The sequence below is a fragment of the Leptopilina heterotoma genome, unplaced genomic scaffold (assembly GCF_015476425.1).
Source record: "Leptopilina heterotoma isolate Lh14 unplaced genomic scaffold, ASM1547642v1 Lhet_190, whole genome shotgun sequence".
NCBI lineage: Eukaryota > Metazoa > Arthropoda > Insecta > Hymenoptera > Figitidae > Leptopilina > Leptopilina heterotoma.
The window spans coordinates 1,758,121-1,777,960 of NW_025110909.1; the positions used below are offsets into that span (position 1 = coordinate 1,758,121).

The window sequence follows — 19,840 nt, forward strand, 5'->3', positions numbered from 1 at the left end:
CCGCTGTAATTATGCTGCTAATTCGGTTTTTTCACGAATTAGTGTGGAGGCAAACAATTATTCCGATTTCATTGATTTTTTCAACTCAAATGAGAACAGATTTATCAGTGATCTTAAAAACACGATTTTATCATTTGATTAATTTTCATTTACTTCAGCCAGTCTTATGATTTATTTCTTTTGTAATTTTCTTTAGAATATAAGATCACTTTTGTTAAGGACTTTTTTGTCCGTCCAAACTTTAAATAAATAAATAAATAAATAAATATTTTTAATTTAATGATTTAATTAATGAATTATAATTTATTTAATCTTTTTTATTAATTTTTACAATTGTTTTAAATTATTAGAATACATTTTGATAAATTTAAAAATGAAAATTAATTGCTTTAAGCATTTAACGTTTTTAATTGGAAATAAAATTTAAATAATTTGTTAGTTAAATTAACTACTTTAAGTTTTTAAGAAAACAGTCAAATCTTTTTGATTTGATAATTATAATTAATTATAATTTATTTAATCGTTTTTATTATTGTTTAAAATTGTTTTAAATTATTGGAATTTATTTTGATAAATTTTAAATTAGTTGATCACGTATTTAACGCTTTTAATTGCCAATAAAATTTAAATAATTAGTTAGTTAAGTTAACTAATTCAAGTTTTTAAGAAAACAGTCAAATCTTTTTGATTTGCCTAATTATTTATGCACATAAGTTCACGAATTAGTTCCTTTTTTAATCGATTTCGGTGTTTTCTTATTGTCAACGAAGATCGCGAAAATAATCTTTCTGACGATACTGATGATGCTTGGATAGCAAGTAAATCGCGTACCATCCGTGCCAAATTTGGAAATCGATTTTGATTTTGTTTCCACCACAAAAGAATGTCTATTTTGGAATCAGCTGTTTCTTCTTCACAATAATCGTCGATGTCTTTTTTCCAGTTATCTTGTTTTTGATTGGAAGACGGCATTGTTCTTTTGGATTTTTTAGTTTTCTCATAAAATGAATATAAATTGATATCACTATCGTCCGAGTCAACATCAAAAATTTTAGAAATTTCTGTTTCATATTTACTGCTGTTACCCTGTTTTGGAATGTAGTAGATTTTCTTAAACATTTCGTAGAATTTTGATACTGAATTTTTTGACATTTCTTATCCCCATTCTGTTTGGAAGAAAGTTTCTATTTTATGTCTTGGGTCCAAAACTAAAATTGCACAGTAGATCCAATTGCATCTCTTATAATGCTTTAGTAACTTTTCTCTAGCCGCAAAAAAAAAGTTTCGCAATTTTTCATTAATTAAACAACGATCTAGTTCATCCAATTTTTTTATCCCATTTTCAATTTGGTCCAGGAGCAAATTTAATCCAATGATTACCAGCGGAAATGTGACATACTTATCACCGCACACAGCATCTGATAAGACTTTAAAATATTTTAAATTTTTGTGTGCAGCATCCAAGAGAGCCCATTCGGTTTCAGTGATTAAAAAATCTTGCAAGTCTTGATTGTTAGAATACAACAATTTCAGAGATTCTTTCATCTTCAAGCCCTTTCCAATCATGTATTCTGTTGAATTCCACCGGGTTTTGACATCAGAACTTGGCATCATCATTTTTACATTGAGCGTAATACAACAACATTCAAACTTTCGACGTAATTGCTCACTGAATTTTAATTTTTTAAATAAAAGTCTGAATTTTTTAATCGGGGATTCGTACTTTACATCATTTTCCGCTTCGTTTTTTGAGTTTTATTCTTTATCATCATCATTATCAAACAAAATTTCTTCTTCGTCATTCGGGTTTTGTAAATTCAATTCGGCCAAAAAATCCTGAGCAGCTAAATTTGAAATGTGCGCAACGCACCGAAAATGCTGATTTTGTGAGTCAAAAAATAATCCATCCATGTCCATTAGTACAGAAAATTCTTGAATGAAGGTTGTATTTTTGGACGCATTATCTAAGGTTATACCTTCAATTAAGCCGTAATCCTTAACGCAATCATAGAACATTTTGGCAATACTTTTTCTCGTGTGTTGTCCATTAGAAGGAGTAAATTCCAATGTAATCGAGTGAAGAGTCCAATTGTCATCAATGTAATGACCTAATAGTAATAGAATTTAAATTTTCATTAAAATTATGTAAAGAGAAAAATTTCCTTAATTTAATTCAATGTTTACTAAAGCCAATAATATTAAAATAATAGTTATTGTTATTATAAAAATTCTAAAATATTTAATTAAACAAAATCTTTCAAAAAACTTTAGCAACAATCTTGTTTCCAGTAAAATATAATAAATTTAAAAAATAATGAACAGAATTTAAATTTCAATGACAAATTGTATAAAAATATTCTTCTCTTTTATTAACAAAACTAATAGTACAATATGTCAAAAAGTAAAAAATTTAATTTTTTTATTATAATGATTTTATCTAATATTATATTTATTTACTATTTATTTTAATTTAATTTAAAAAAGATATTTCAATTTTTTAAATTATATAATAAATTTTTTAAATTAAGTATAATTAATTTTTTATAATAACCAAAAATATATTTTTAAATAATTAATATAATTTTTTCGAATTCTTTTAAACGAACCGTTAATTCCAAAATAGGACTTGCCAGCCACTGATGACCAACTATCTAAATCAAATGAGAATTTTGATCGGTTCTTTTGTAAAACTATTTTCAGCTCTTCTTTCATACTCTTAAATCTTGTGGATGTTAGACTTCTCAACTCAGTTCTTAATGGAAATTAAGCATCTTTGTTGATATATTTAAAAAAAGTTTGAGTTGTTTCGTCGTTGAAAAAAGTTATTGGCAGGTATTTCTTCGCTATCCATTCAACAATCATGTCATTTAGTTTCACTTGATCAAATTTCTGATAAAATAATAATTAAATTAAATTAAAAATACCGATTACAATAATTAATAACAATAAACAGAGTGTCTACTAACCGGGAAATATCCAAGAATTTAATTTGACCGGGAAAAACCGGGAATAAACAAGGAATTTTGTGCCAAACCGGTAATTTTTTCACCAAATTAAAAAAAGTTTTATTATTTTCATTTGTTTTTAAAAAATCGCTTTTTATTTCAATTTTTATATAAAAACATTTTCTAACAAAATTTTTAATTTTATTAATTTTATTTAATTTAATTAATTTTATTTTTTTTAATTTTCTAATTTCTAATTTTTCTAACAAAATTAAATCGCTTTTTATTTTAATTCTTATACAAAAACATTTGCTCTTAATTTGAATTAATTAAAAATAATTAATTTGATATTAAAAACTCAGTCACTGATTCGAATGTAGAATGTAATTAAATTTTTAAAATATTATCCAATTAAAAGAAATTTTGGGAAATTCAATTGAAAAAAAATTAAATTTGTTAAAGAATTTCCTTAAAAACTTTTTAACACATCGAATTTTCAAAGTATTTTGATTTAATAATTGAAAAGTAATTGAAATTTATAAAGAGTCACATTTTAATGTATTCATGTTTTTTAGTTCGAATATAATTAATTAGAATTTTTATTAGTTAATTTAAAAAAGATACACACTTAGAATTTTATAATAAAATTGAATTTTCGCAAATTTTTTTTGAAAATTCTGAAAAATAAGATTTTTGAAATATTTCAATTCTGTTGTTTTAAAATAATTGAATTTTTATAAACAAATAATTGAAAATTTTTGAATTAATTGAAATTTCTTTACATTTGATTAAAAATAATTCAATTCTTTTAAAGAATTTTATTTAAATTTTTCGAAAATAATCAAGAGAAATTAGTCACCATAATTATAATTTTATGTTTAAAGATTTCTTTGCAATATATTTAATTATTTCCATAAATAGTAAAACTCATTGCAGAATTTTAATTATTTTTAATACAATTTTAATCAAAATCCTCGAAAAATGTAATTATTTTTAAAAATTTTATTAAAATTCGTCGAAAGAATTAAATTATTCTAGAAACTGTAAAAAAATTCTTCTTAAGAATTCTCCTTAAAATTTAAATTATCTTTATAAATAATTAAATTGTTCTCCACAATTCAATTATTTTCAAAAATTTTAATAAAATTCTACGCAAAGATTTAATTATTTTCATAAATAATAACATTCTTTGGAATGATTCAATTACATACTTTTATAAATAGTACAATTTTTTGCAAAAATTCAATTAGTATTAATACATTTTAATAAAATTGAATTAATCAAATTTTCAATTATAATTATGAACAGATAAGATTATTTTAAAAAATTGAAAAAATTCTTTGTTTAATTCAATTATTTTCCAAATTTTTAATTAAAATGATTAATAAAACATTATTTTCAAAAAAATTTAAGAAACTCTTAAAAAGAATTTAATTATTCCTAAAAACTCTAATAAAAATGTTAGAATCCATTTGTAAATTTATTTAGGTTCGAAATCAAAGAAATTTAAATTTATTGTTACGTGAAAAGTAACTTACCTCTTAACATTTGTTATCCTCGTTTTAAATAAGAAATTCCGAAGAAATCTTATTTGGGAATGAGGAAAAAAGAATCAATGAATAAAAGTTAAGAATTAGTTAAAATGAAATTTATTATAAAATTGTATATAATGATTTCTTGAAGTTCGTTATTTGTATGTTGCCGAGAGAACACCAGTTCCTTTTCCAATAAACACCTTTAACAAATAGGCGTTTATTAGATATAGAAATTGTATCGAAAGAATATGATGAAAAGATTTAGTTAATTACCTTTATTGCTTCTTTGTGAAGCTGAAAACCCGTTCTCCGCTCGTGCGTCCACAGTCAGTTCAGATGCACCGCCTTTCCAATTTTTACTGCTTGGAGATTTGACAACGGCTCGGTCTCACACGAGATGGGTATTACTTAGACTGGGATAATCGTAGGTAACGAGTAGATTCGCACTGACTACTGGTACAGAGATGATGTCGATCGCTTTGATTTAAATTAGATACTGACTGGATGCTGACTAGATACTGACTTTTGGATCCAAATTTAGGGCCTTATATACCCAGATCACATCCGTGTATCGACGTAATAGGGTTGTAAAAAGATTGCTCATCGATGGGTGTTTGTCAAGTTTGCTTGGTAACAGGTCTGGTCTAAGGTTACTTAAAGGTCACACACGTGGCATGTGACATTATTGAGAAAAAAACCGGGAAAAATTAGAACAAAGCCAGGAAAAAACCGAGAATTTTGTTGAACAAAAATAGTAGACACCCTAAATAAAGCTTCATTCAAAGTAAAAAATACAATTATTAAATTTTTAAATTTAAATGTACTGTTTTATATATTTCATCATTAATAAAAATTATTCTTAAAAACAAGGTCCCAAGTAACCTGTAAGTTTGCAGCAAGCTTGCAGCAAACTTACACCACAAGATTTGCAATCTTACACGTAAGCTTGCTGCAAGTTTGCTGCAAGTACAAAAAGGTCCTACTTGCTGCAGGATTGCACAGCAATCTTAGGACAAGCCAACACTGCAAGTTTCTTGAAAATTCCCAAATATTTAATTATATAATATTAAGCAAATTATTTAATATTTAATTTTTATTTAATTTTAATATATTTAATATTTATTTAACATAATATAATGGTAACAACGTTATAATAAAAATGTTATTAATTTCTCCAATCCACAGAATTGTAGTTGTGTACTATTATCCGTGATCAGTGGATAATAGTAAAAAATTGTAAACGTCGTGGCAGACATTAATTATTGATATTATGATCTAAGATACTATTGTGAAGCACCTGTTTAGGGGACTGATACTTATACTCTTCGCGAGACAAGTCGTGCGCGAGAGAGGTATTTCTGGCCATCTATCACGGAATTGGAAAAGTAATAGAAGTTTCTCTTATAAACTAAATTTGAAAAATCTCGCACGCAGGAAGGCTCGAACCCTGAACCTTCGGGACGCAAGTCGAATACACAAAGTATGGCATTAGAATAAAGTTAGGATAAAAAGGAAAGAAAGTACTACACTGACTGCATAAATCATTTTTCCATTTTTCTCCGTGTGGAAAGAGATCGAATCGAGAGGTGATAGACTAAGATTAAACCCAAGGTATAACTAAGATTAAAATGTGGATAAAAAAAGAGAAGTACAAGGATAAAAAGGATTGAAGGGTATAAAACAAATGTTATTTAGAAAGATAAGGAAAAACCGCTGCCAAGTTGTACATTTTTATAATTTTGGTGTTCATTTCATGAACACTTTGCTTCCTCATAGAAATAATAATAATTGAAATATAAGAATTACTTTTTATAAAAGGGTTAAAAATTATTAAATCTTGGTCTAAAAAATGTGTTTTTATATATTCTATAAAATGGTAATAATAGTTTAATAATTACACATAAATTAATAAACAGGAATGTTGAAAAATGATAATTTCCACAATTTTTGATTTTTCAAATACCAATAATTTCATAATTTCTGCCCGAATCAGGTTCAAAAATAGGTCAATCGAAGCGTTTTTAATGCTCTTCAAGATGGTAATAATGTTTTGAAGTTACTTTTACATTTTTTAACAAAATTTTTAAAAAAGTTTTATTTTCCAAAATTTTTGATTTTTAAAAGTTTAATATCTCCGGTTAATATGGACGAAAAATGTTCAATTGGGGCTCAAAAGATGCGTCTGAAAAAACTCTACAAAACTAAATACAAAACAAAACTAAACTTTTACATTTTTTAACAAAAGTTTTAAAAAAGTCTTATTTTCCAAAATTTTTGATTTTTAAAAGTTTAATATCTCCGGTTAATATGGACGAAAAATGTTCAATTAGGGCTCAAAAGATGCGTGTAAAAAAACTCTACAAAACTAAAGAAAAAGATTTATAAGTGTCCTAACATTTTTTTAAGTTATGTCCAAAAAACGTTTTTTTACTAAATGAAAAATGCAAAAAAAATAGTTAAATTTCATGAATCGGGCTGAAAATACTCTCATTTTATGTCCCCCGGGGACATAAAAGCTATTACGCAAATTTTGTTTTAAGATTCGGATTTAGCGGGTTAAAATACATATACCTACCTATAAAATACACTATCATACTTTCCCATCGAAGGAATATTTAATTTTTACTTTTAATTAGCTCTTTTGATAATGTGCTTAGGTTACCTAAAAAGTTTAAAATAATTTGAAATTCTCAATGTGATGTTTTTTTCGTCACGTCGCAAAAAAACGGCACGTAAATTACAACACTTATTGATGTTGTAAATTGCAAATTGTAGAATTTAAATTATTGTTTTTTAACTTACTGTTTACTGACGCCTTTACTTTGTTTAATTATTTTTAGGTGCATCTGTTTAGCATTTTGCTCAACAATACTTCCTCCATGAATCATTATGCTTCCATTTAGAATTTTATTTAAATTCGAGCACCATTGGTTGATTGTAAATACTACAATTGACCAAAAAAACTTTTCTGATAAAAATTCCCTTTGTTCATAGCACGTTATCCATTCAAAATCTATCCGCCTTTTGACAAATTGAATAAGAGTCTCTCCAACGTTTCTTCTAAAACAAATTAGTAGCAATTTTCGCATGATGACGTTTGTGGCTTACATAATCTCGCGTTCAAAGTAATCCATTGCAGAAGTTTTCATGAAATTCAGTGGATGTTACATGTCTGTTCTTTTTGGCAATGTAAATAAGACAGATTGACAATTTTTGTATACGTCCGTAAAACATGTATTGAAAGTACTTATAATAACAAATTTTACTTTTATTTTGCAGAATACTGAAACCGGATCATTCGCTAAACAACCTATAATGAAAAATGTGAGTGAGGAAATTGGATTAAAGAAGAACAAAATTACAAGAAAAGATTCTAAAATATTATCTAATTTACATAGAATTGACTGCAATAAGATGGAAAACAATGCATTTAATTTAATTGGAGACGATGATCTATAAGACAACAGTTGTGATGTGAATAAATGTGAATTGAATTTCTCTAATTTGAAATTTTCAGTTAAAAAACCAGATAAGAACAGGATATAAACAGTATTAAGAGGTTATGAAGGTCAAAACGGCCAAAGAACGTATGTTTCTTCAGTACTTTTTTAACAGAATAAATACACTTTTTTATTTAAGCACTTTTATATATTAAAGCACATTATTAATTAAGTAACTTGCTCTTACCAGTTTTTCTATTCCTCTTATTTGCTTACGAAAATTCTCAAAATTCAGGCCCGTTGCAACAGGTTTTTTTAGACCCCTTTCAAAAAAGTACTTTTGATGTAGTCACAATATCTTCTGACTACTTCATCGAAAATAGAAAACCCTAAATTTTCTGTTTGTAGGTGAGTATAGCTCGTAATTCACCAAAGGGTTTTAAAGTATTATTTGTAAAAAAAACTTTACGTCAAAATATTCAAAATTGCCGTCGTGGCACTCCTTCAAGCGCAAGCCCGTCATTTTTTAGGTGCACAAACGGTGTACATGAAATCTCACGTCTGGGTGATCTAAAACAAAAAAACAAAATATGGTTGTCATCTACATATTATTATTGACTCTCGTCTGACGAAGGATTTTGTCGATAAAAAAGTTTGGCGCCAAAAAAAAGAATTCTTAAAATTTTTTCAATTTTTTTACATTTGATTTTATTATTGTTTAAAACAATTAAATAAAAAAAGATATCGACAAAATCCTTCGTCAGACAAGAGTCAGTACTATGTAGATGACAACCATATTTTGTTTTTTTGTTTTAGATCACCCAGACGTGAGATTTCATGTACACCGTTTGTGCACCTAAAAAAGGACGGGCTTGCGCTTGAAGGAGTGCCACGACGGCAATTTTAAGTATTTTGACTTAAATTTTTTTTTACAAATACTTGAATATATAATAAAGATGACTGTTTAATTTAATTTAATGTACCAGTCATATTTTGTAAGAAAAAAAATCCGCAAAAATCGGCCTGTTTTTTTCCTTGTCACAGTAGACTTCCCCCTAGATTAAATTTTGAATATTTGTAAGTGTTTTTATTAAAAATTACGATTTTCAAAACCACTTAAGTAATATACCTACTGCTATACCTATACATTTGATTGTGTAATTTAATATAAGAACGTGTTAGATTAAAAAAATTTATTTATTTTTTGAAAAAATAATTAACAAAACATACGTTTTCTGGATGTTTTGGTCAATGCCCTGTCGAAAATATTGTTTGTAAATCATGTCTGAATTTCATATATAGTTTGCTTAGTGTTAACTACTTTTGAAAACTGAAACTTTTATACAAGAAAATGAAGCGTTTCCAAGTTTTCGTTGGTGTATATTAACAGACAGAAGTATTTATGACATAAATGGGTAGTTCTACAAACGAGGGAATATATGTTGTCCAAGGTTGTTTTTTACATTAATTTAAAAAAAAATAAAATTATTTTTAATGGGTACTGTAGTGCTTAATGATTACTATTATGCCTCAAAACGTTACCCGGTTTAGAAAAAATTTTTTTGCAAAAAATAAGCATTCAAGTGCTAAATTCTCAGTTTCCTGGCATGTCCCAATGTGAAAATGAAAGTTAATAAATTATATAAATATTATTTTTAAGCGATTAAATACAAATTTACACTTGGATAATAATTTCAAATAGTTGTACTTCACAAAGATTTAAATAATTGTTACAATACTTGATATTTTATTAAAAAAATATTATCTTAAATTTTGTCCCTCGAATTAATTCTCAGTTTCCTGGCATTTTTATTCCGATTAATTCAATATTTTTCACAGTGCTTAGTAAAGGTTAACTAAATATGATATCACTTGCATTTTACTTAACTTGCAGTTCAATTAACTAAAATTTTGTACTTTGTGATCGAAATGGGCATTTGGTCAGACAAATTCTCAGTTTCCTGGCACGCATTTTTAAAAAAAATATTTTATGTTTTTGTACTTTTGTTGCTCGAGGTGTCGTAGAACCTTATTCCCTGTTGACCAGTATTCCGAATTTTGTTATTAAGCCTTGTTTTTCAATTTTTTAGACGAAAAATCACCAAATTCTCAGTTTCCTGGTTCTCAGTTTCCTGGCACTTTCTGACAGAATACACATGTGCTTAAGATGTAAAATTTAAAATTTTATTTTTTTGACTGGCCACTTTTAGGTAACTTTGATAATACTTTTAACTTGAATTTAACCTACTTTTTAAAACCTGAACGTAAAAAAAATGTTGTGCCAAAAATTTCTTCATTTTCTTCCTTCGTTTGTAGAACTACCCAAATATATTGATCAAATAATTATAAGAATATATATTTTACCGAATGAACTAAACTTTTTGTATGCCATTTTACAAATACTTTGTTAATTTTATAGTATATTATGTGCTTTGCTGGTCAATAGAGAGTCCATTATTGATCTGTGAGCAGCGGTCATTAAATTACATTTTATTTTCCTAGTGCAATAATAGACACTTTATTGACCGCTGGGTTATAAGGTTCAAAACGTCTTATTTTAAGACATAATAAGGAATAAATGACTAATTCATCTGTCTTCGATGCAAAGTGTCTAAAAATTTAAGACGCTTCTTGCGTCTAACAAATGTAAGCAAGTTACTTTCAGTGGTTTATAATTTGAGACATATAATGTAGACGCTAAGAGTGTCTATGTTTAAGTCATTTTTGCTAATTTAAGACTCGATGAAAGTTTCCCGCGCAGTATCAATGCATATATGCATTTTTAGGTTATGTATCGATTCAAGCAGTAAATTTCATCTAAATGAAGACACTTTATGCGTCTCCAAAATAGTCACTATTAACGTCTTCCTAAAAGACATCCCAAAACGTCTTAAAAATGAGGACAAAAGTGCCTCAAATATAGACACCTGTTTTTGCAGTGCAGTTATTTATAAACAAAGTTCGTACCCAAATGCGTCAGTTATCGGCAGGGATAAAAACTGACTGCCTTAGTAATCGTCACTGATATTTTTATCTATTTTATTGTATAATTACATAACTATTATTATTTACAGATACACAGTGAAATTTGTGTTTTAGTTATTGTTTTTCTTAATAATAACAATAAATATTTAATTATTCTTTTATATTTCTTTAATTAATCAATAATAAGTGTAAAACTAAAGTTTATCCTTCCATTCACTTTATAGAATAAACTACAAATTTTTTTGTACTTGTCAATCACCTAACTTAAACATTTAAGCAATGGTGTTGTGCTAGTGAATGATTAGACCTGTCTTGAACAAATATATTTTTTTTAATTGTTAATTCTCTACTTACACGCCGCACTTTTATGCATTCGATGTCAGAAGGTTTGTACTTTTCAAAACACGCATTTAATAACTCGGAAAACTTCCACAAACCTTATTTTTTACAAAATAATATACTACCTGCCGATAACTAACACCCTTACGAACACCGGTACATTTACCTTATGTTTGACTGCATTTCAAAGATAATCTAAGTTTGATTGAAACATAAATTGTTTGACTCAAAAAAATCGTTTTCTTAGGGTTCAGTCTTATCTGTGTTTTAAAATTTTACTTAATAAAAAATATTTTAATTAAAAAAACTTTTTAACTTACAGAAAATATAAATTTTTAATGTAATTCACATTAAAATTAAGAATAAAGTGCTACAACAATGAGATTTATATATATAGAACTAATTTTTGAAATAAAATTTATTTTAATAACTTAACTATTTCTAACTATTTCTCACATTCAAGTCCTCTCCAATTATCACTTTACTGTCCTTTCCCTTTTCCATTCATCCTTTTAGATTTTTCCCTTTTCCTCCCCTTTTCTTCTATATATCCCTATTATATCTATATGTTCTCATCTTATTTTTATTCTCCTTACCATGCATCCCTCTTCTTCTCTTACCAAGCTCTTTGTCTCCTTAATCTCCACCCTGATCCCTGAAATTATACCTCCTGCTCCTCTTCCTTTTTGAAACTCTTTTTGCCCCTTCCAGAAAGCTGTCATTATTCCCGATCTTTCCTTATACTCTTTCCTCCACTCCCTTCTCCATTCTTGTCCCAAAAAACCTTTTCTTTATTTCCATTTTCACGTTCCACCGCTGTATTTCTTTCTCTATTCCTTTCATCTTTCACCACTTCTCCTGTTGCTTCGCTAACCATCCACTTCACTCCATTTACCCATATACATTCCTTTCCTCTTTTTACTTGGCATCCTTTATCCTTCTCTTTCCTCTTCTTTTGGTCCAATTTTCTCGAAATTGCCCTTTCCTTCCATGTCTTATTCTCTTCTATTACACAGGCACAAAAAAAAAATTTCGAGTGCCAAGAGTGCCATATGGTGGATTCTCTTCCTTAGGGTGTATCTAAAGAGAAAAAAGTAATCGGATTAAAAGTTTGGTTTTGGTATTTTTTACACGCCTCGTAAGGTGGTGAAGTCTGAGAAATATATTAATTTGCATGGGAATTTATTTACTTTTTATACCTTAAACAAGCTAATCGCATATTTTTACAATTGATTTTAATTCCGTGACTCTAATTACATAAAAATTTAATACATAAAAGAAATTAAAAATGGCGGATCTGAAATGGCAGGTTTTTTAAAAAAATTGTTCGGATTTCCTTGAAAATCGATGCTCGGGGGTTTTCGGGGTCGCTAATTACGAATTTGAAGTCAGTTGTTAAAAATTAAAAATAGTGGACTCAATATGGCGGCCGAAAAAGTTTAAAATTTATCAGATTCACTCGATAATCGTTACTCTGGGGTTTTCGGGGTCGTTAAAAATAAATATAATGTCCGTTTTTAAAAATTCAAAATGATAAATTTAAAGCAGTTTTAATCTTTGTTTCTTGAATACCTTACCCTCTTTGATTTAAATGATTTCCGGAGAGGAGCTCTTTTTTTCCTCTTTGAATTTTCGGCCTCTGGTATGTCTCTTTTTAGCATCCAACAGTAGTCTGCTAACATGTTTTTATTCCATTTTTCTTGGTAGCGTTTTTCCATGTCCTTTATATCTTGGTGAAATCTCTCGCCTTGTTCCTCGCTGAAATCACCAAAATTTTCGGAAAACTCATCAATATGGGAATCTAAAAAGTGGACCTTATAACTCATTAAGCAACCTAATTGTTTGTAATTGTCCACCATTTTTGCCACAATTTCTCTACATATATTTGTCGCTTTTTGTTTTTCAGGAATTCTAGACAAACTTGTTTCAAGCTGAACCAGGCAACTTTTTCTATAGGTTTCATTTTTAGAACAAATTGTTTGTCGAATAATAATTTTCGTATCTGAGGCCCACCAAACACGCCTTCTTTTATTTTTGCATCCGAAAGTTTTGGAAATTTGTCCACTAAATACTTAAACCATTCACCATCTTTATCCAAGGCTTTTACATATTGCTTCATTAACCCGAGTTTGACGTGCAATGGTGGAATTGAAATTTTTTTCTATTAACTAAAACATTATGTACAATATTTTTTTCCGGGTTCCAACACAGTTTTTTGGGCTATATCTTACTTGTGTAATGTTTTGCTTTATCTCTGCTGTCCCATTCGCATAAATAACATTGAATTTTAGTGAATCCACTTTGTTGTCCGAGTAACATAGTTGTTATTTTCCGATCCCCGCAAATCTGCAACTTATGATCCTTATATTTAATTTTTTTGGCATTGCTGATTACGAATCTGAAGTGAGATTTTAAAAATTTTAAATGTCGGCTCACTTAGGTACCAATTTCTCGAAAACCACTTAACGGATATGGTTTTTTTAAAAATACTTGTACATTAATGGACTGTAATCTGGTCTTTCGGTTTAACAAATAAATTAGTTTATTTAAAGTTGTTTGCTTATGTAAGAAAAAAATCAAGAAAACGAGTAATTATTTTTTCAAAATGGCACAGAAAATTCAAAAATAAATATATGTCTTTATCGAACGATTAGATTATAGTCCTTTGTATATAAAATCATCAGAACAAAGTGTGATAAAAAATTATTTGGAGTTGAGAAAATGTTACTTAAAAATAGGCTTTTTTTAATGGAATTTTACAACTGCTCATGACCCCTTAACAAGGAATTAAAATCATTATCTGCCTCAGAAAAAATATCATCGGACTTACACTCAGACTCAGCATCGCCATTATGGAAGTAAGATTCGCCAGAATTATTAGCGGATTAAATTATGTTAGCATTGATATATTTTGTCGTCCGCCATTTTAAATTGTTAATATCTAACTTCAGATTCGTAATCAGCGACTCCGAAAACCCCCCGAGTAACACACTTGAAGCCAATACGATAAATTTGTAATATTGTCGTCCGCCATATTGGATCCGCCATTGTGAATTTTTTAAATATGACTTTAGATTCGTAATCAGCGACACCGAAAACTCCTGAGTAACAAATTTCAATCGATTTCATGAACTTTTAAAAATTCTATCCATCCTGTGTTAAATTTCGGAAAATTGTTTTCTAGGCGCCATGTCGAAACAAAAAATACCAAAAATCTTAAAACGCAAAGCATATTTTCAAACTAAGACTATCGGGAATACGTTTTTTATACTGTGGCTACTGTTTTTACATACCCACACTTACACATACATAAAAATTAAAAACAATTTGATTAATTATTTATAAAATTTAATATTTTTTCGTAAATTTAAATTAATTTTATAAATATATATATTTATATACATATATAACATAGTTCACAAACAAATACACAACACACACATACAAGTTAATGTATACACATTAGGTTGTATGTTCATTGTTTATAACAAATTAATATTATTTGTAATTTTTTGTATTCTGGACGGAATATATTACCGTGTATATTTCTAAACTTTTCTTTGTTTTGTACACTTTTTCGGTTTTCAGGCAAATACCAGAGACCCTTTTTTTATTGCCCTGTTTTTCAACTCGTTGCAAGTTGAGTCTTGCAAACTTTTTGGGCTCTGTACTTGTGTACTACAGATGAGTCATTTTTCCACCTCTACGAGACCTTTTTGGTAATTGCATAGAGTCAGTGCCTTTTGCGCTTCCCTCCAGAGCACAAGCACAATTTTCGAAACAAATTCCCAAAAATAAAAGCAATTTCTTAATTTAATCCGAATTTAACCTTTTATTAATTTTTGCACCTTTAATCACCAAAGTGGTGACCCCGACGTGATTTTTTACATTCTCATCACATGAGAAAGTATTAGTTTTGGTCGAAAATTGACTTTTGCTAATTTTATGAAATCTTTACGTTTTGAGGTCCCCTGAACCCGAAAAACATGGTCCGGCGAGTCCGTCTGTCTGTGTGTCTGTCCGTCTGTCCGTCTGTCTGTATGTATGTCCGTCTGTAGACCAAAATGTTGTAGGCACAATAACTTTTGAAAATCTTATCTGATCGTCTTTAAATTTAACACACTTAAACTTGGTGTAAAAATGAAGGCTACGTTCGTTAACCAGCCATTTTCGTTGAAAACTACAAAAACTACGGTAGTTTCAAAATTTTGAAAACTCAATTTTTTTAAATTTCAGAATTTTTAACTTTATTTTATTTTAGATTAGAAAAATACAAACAACTTTTCTCTACAACATTTTTTCATAGAAACTCAATTTTCGAAGTTATAGTCTCTTAAATGGTAAAAAAAACTAAAAAAATCTTAAAATAACACTGAAAATCGAATTTTTTGAGAAGAATAAAAGTCAGTTAATTGATTTTGACATATTCTCACACTAAAATACTCTAAAAACATAATTGTACACAAAAAAGTCGTAATTTTCGGAAAAACCACTCTCTATTTATATTTTTTGTGCGCTTTTTTGAAAAAAATTTAATATTCCGACTCCATTATCTCCGACATTATTGCATATGCGATTTTGCTACCACAGACTTTTTTTCCCGGTTTTGCATTAGCTACAACTTTGCTGTTGACAACTTTTTGCTAAACCCAAAACTTTTCGAGTTATTTTTTAAAAACTGTCAAAAAACTAAATTTTTTTACATTCTCATCACATGAGAAGGTATTAGTTTTGGTCGAAATTTGACTTTTGCTAATTTTATGAAATCTTTACGTTTTGAGGTGCCCTGAGTCCGAAAAACATAGTCCGGCGAGTGCGTCTGTCTGTGTGTCTGTCTGTCTGTCCGCTGTCTGTCTGTCCGTCTGTAGACGGTAATATGTTGTTCCCACGATAACTCTTGAAAAACTTATCGGATCGTTTTTAAATTCAACACACTTAAACTTGGTGTAAAAATGAAGGCTAAGTTCGTTAACCAGCCATTTTCGTTGAAAACTACAAAAACTACGGTAGTTTCAAAATTTTGAAAACTCAATTTTTTTAAATTTCAGAATTTTTAACTTTATTTTATTTTAGATTAGAAAAATACAAACAACTTTTCTCTATAACATTTTTTTAAAAAAACTTTTTTTTTTTTAAGTTTTTGGGCCCGTCTAGCTTTACTGTGTTAAAAAAATTTTATTGGTTTTCTTATATCTTGAAACTTTTATAAAAATCTGTAGTTTACAATAGAACAAAAGAACAGTTTTAACTGTTTTTTGAAATTTTAAATTACTTCCTCATAGAGGAAGTATTGTAATACCAAAATTTTTCAAATTCGATTTTTACATTCTCATCATATGAGAAAGTATTAGTTTTGGTCGAAAATTGACTTTCGCTAATTTCATGAAATCTGGACGTTTTGGGGTCTGTCTGTCTTTTTGTCTGTCTGTCTGTCTGTCTGTCTGTCTGTCTGTCTGTAGATCAAAAATTTTGTTCCCACGATAACTCTTGAAAAACTTATCCGATCGTTTTTAAATTTAACACACTTAAAGTTGGTGCAAAAATGAAAGCTAAGTTCGTAAACTAGCTATTTTCGTCAGACACTACTTTTTTTTTTAAAAGTTTTTGGGTCAGTCAGCTTAGGGAGCTTTCACAAATGATGTCGCGTTTTTGGGGGCAGGGAAGGGGTCTCTACTAAACGTGACACAATGTATTTTTGCAAGTGAAATTGCATGAAGTAGCGTGACAGTGTAGGGGGGGTCTAAAATCCCGAAAAATTGCGTGACATCATTTGTGAACGCTCCCTTAACTGTGTTAAAGAATTTGTTATTGATTTTGTAAAATGTTATAACTTGTATAAAAATCCGTTGTTATCAACTTCTTGATAATAATACTTTAAAAATATTTTAGCTGCTTCTGCAAATCATGTTTCTGCTAAGAGAGTTAGTATAATTAAAAATAACTTCACAATTTTAATCATCAAGATCAAAAATTAGAGTTGTGCAAAAAGCTTGAAGCTTGATTGAGCTTTTTCGAGCCGAGCCGAGCTGTGTAAAAAGCTCGAATAGTTTCGAGTACTCGAATTCACTCTAGTGCTCAGATTTAATCGAGTCCTCGAATTTACCCGAGAACTCGAATTTTTCGATTTCTTGAAGTTACTCAAGTACTCGGAAATGTCGAGTACATGATACATCGAGCCGGCTTAGGTTTGGCTCGCATCGACATTTAAAGCTTTTTGCACATCTCTACCAAAAATATACATTTTAATCCACTTAATCTTGCAATCATCAGCAAACAAAAACATCCCAGGAGGAAAAGTCGGACGAATGTCGGAGTTTACAACCGCCTGGGATCCGCGCCCGTGCGGACCGCCAGTACCGATGTTTTGTACCGATTCGGATCCCAAAATTCAACCGGCGCGGAACAGATTAGGCTCAGAATTTTGGATCCGCCTTTCTACTTTCGTCAGTACTGGCGTGGTACTGGATTTGTTCCGCCTGCGGATTTCATTCTTCTACGGGCGTCGGAAGAATGACGGATGTTAGGTCTGTACTGGCTCGGTGCTGGGGTGGATCCGACTGCGGATCTCGTCATTTATTGTTATAGTTCACATTATCAGTATAATCATAAATTTATTTAATTATATATATCATAGCTAATTAATTATTACAATAACTAATTGCATTTATTATAATAATAATATTATTATTATTATTATTATTATTATTATTATTATTATTATTATTATTATTATTATTATTATTATTATTATTATTATTATTATTATTATTATTATTATTATTATTATTATTATTATTATTATTATTATTATTATTATTATTATTTTTTTTTGTTTTACGAAGGAAGTTGGAAATCTGTTCATCAGATCCCTCGTGGCCCGGACCACGAGTTTTGCAGGGTTGAACATTGAGCCGCATGTAGCATAGGCTAAACTAAGTTTAGCTTAGGCTCTATCGACCTACTAAAACCAACTCCCTATTTCCAGAACTCTATTTCCACTTGCGGAACTACCTAATGGCTTTACTTCGCAAGTGGAAGTCCTCTCTCTTACTCCTCTCTGTCCATTGTTAAAAAACAATCTTTCCATTAACCACCGGGGGGGAGTCGCGGGAGTGGGAGGAGGAACGAGAATTAGTTCCTCCTCCCCCTCCCGCGAATCGTCCCCAGTGATTACTCCAGGTTAACCTCTTCTTCCGTCCACATCTTTTGTCTTCATTACCGAGGTAATAAAGAACTCGATGTGGCGCCAAGAGTCCGCGCTTTGGAGCATAGTTGAGACCATGTCATCAGCGGTGAATTGAGTTTTCACCGCGTCAAACATGGCCCGTCTTAGCTCACTCCATTGCCCGCAGGAGAAGAGAGTGTGCTCGGCGTCGTCTATTTCAGCGCCGCAATACACACATTTCGCCTCTTCTCTGATCTTAAATCTATGAAGGTACTGACCGAAGCAGCCGTAACCAGTCATCGCCTGCGTAAGGTAATAGCCAACCTCGCCGTGCTTTCTTTCTAACCAGGTGGCGAGGTGGGGAATCAGGCGGTATGTCCACCTTCCTTTGGATTCCCCATCCCATCTTGCCTGCCAACTATCGACTAGTCTGATTCTTGCCGATTTGCGGATAGCCATCTTTAGGTTACCGCCGCTCTGTTGTTCCTGCGAGACAACTCGTTCTTTATTGAGCCGAAAGACTTCCTGTCTTTCTTTTGCCAACAAATCTGTTGGCGGTGTACTCGCAAGAACTAGAGCAGCGCAATCAGACACCGTCCTGTAGGCTGAGATTACTCTCCGTGCGCTCCCTGTCTGCACAGAGAGCAATCTGTCCAAGATGGCGTGGGTCTTAAGGGCATCAGCCCATACAGGGGCAGCATAAAGCTGCTTTGCTAGACCCACGGTCGCCACCAAGCGCCGCTTCTTTTCCCTGGGACCACCAATGTTGGGCATTAACCTAGATAGTTTACCCATACATTCGGCGGCCTTGAGTGCTGTGATGTTCACGTGAGGACCGAAGCTTAACCTTCGGTCCAACGTCACTCCCAGGTACTTAAGTTGATTTCCCCATGAGACTTCAGTTCCACCTATTTTCACCTTTGGGGCTTCAAAAACTCGCCGGACTGTAACAAGCAGAGCCTCGGTCTTCTCTAAGGCCATTTGCAGGCCATGACGAGACAACCAACGCTCTACTCGCCGCAGTCCTTCATCGAGTTTTATCTCGAGGAATTTGGTTTCCTGCGCTCTACACACCAGAAGTACATCATCCGCAAAGGCTTTCAGGATCGTGTCTTCGGGCAGCTCCATTCTCAGGAGATCGTCGTACATGACGTTCCATATGAATGGACCCACCTTAGACCCCTGTGGTGCCCCGCAGGTCATCTCTTCCTTGAGATGGAACACATTGCCTTCGTACACGACCTATCTGTCACTGAGATAGTTGTCTATCATTCGCAACAGACAAGTCGGCACTCCTTTGCGTCTCATCGACTCAATGCAGATGTCCCATCTCGCGGAATTGAACGCATTCCGGATATCGATGGAAACAAGAGCACAGAAACCCTTCCTCTTCCCCTGATTGACCTCCTTTGCCAGTTTCACAACAGAGAG

The 19,840-nt window shown here is 30.5% G+C and overlaps 1 protein-coding gene across 5 annotated transcripts in view; it reads left to right on the top strand.

Moving 5' to 3' along the window:
- The window catches only part of LOC122500710 (sorting nexin-17), a 379,406-nt gene extending 371,001 nt beyond the window's left edge, over positions 1 to 8,405 (top strand). For 4 of the 5 annotated variants that reach the window (XM_043609777.1, XM_043609770.1, XM_043609776.1 and 1 more), the window contains one exon: positions 7,760 to 8,405. In XM_043609777.1, the coding sequence (XP_043465712.1) occupies positions 7,760 to 7,939 (180 nt within the window). In that variant the 3' untranslated portion in view covers positions 7,940 to 8,405. The remainder of the gene's footprint in view (positions 1 to 7,759) is intronic. The other variant, XR_006301507.1, reaches the window with a different exon arrangement.
- Positions 8,406 to 19,840: the final 11,435 nt, after the last annotated feature.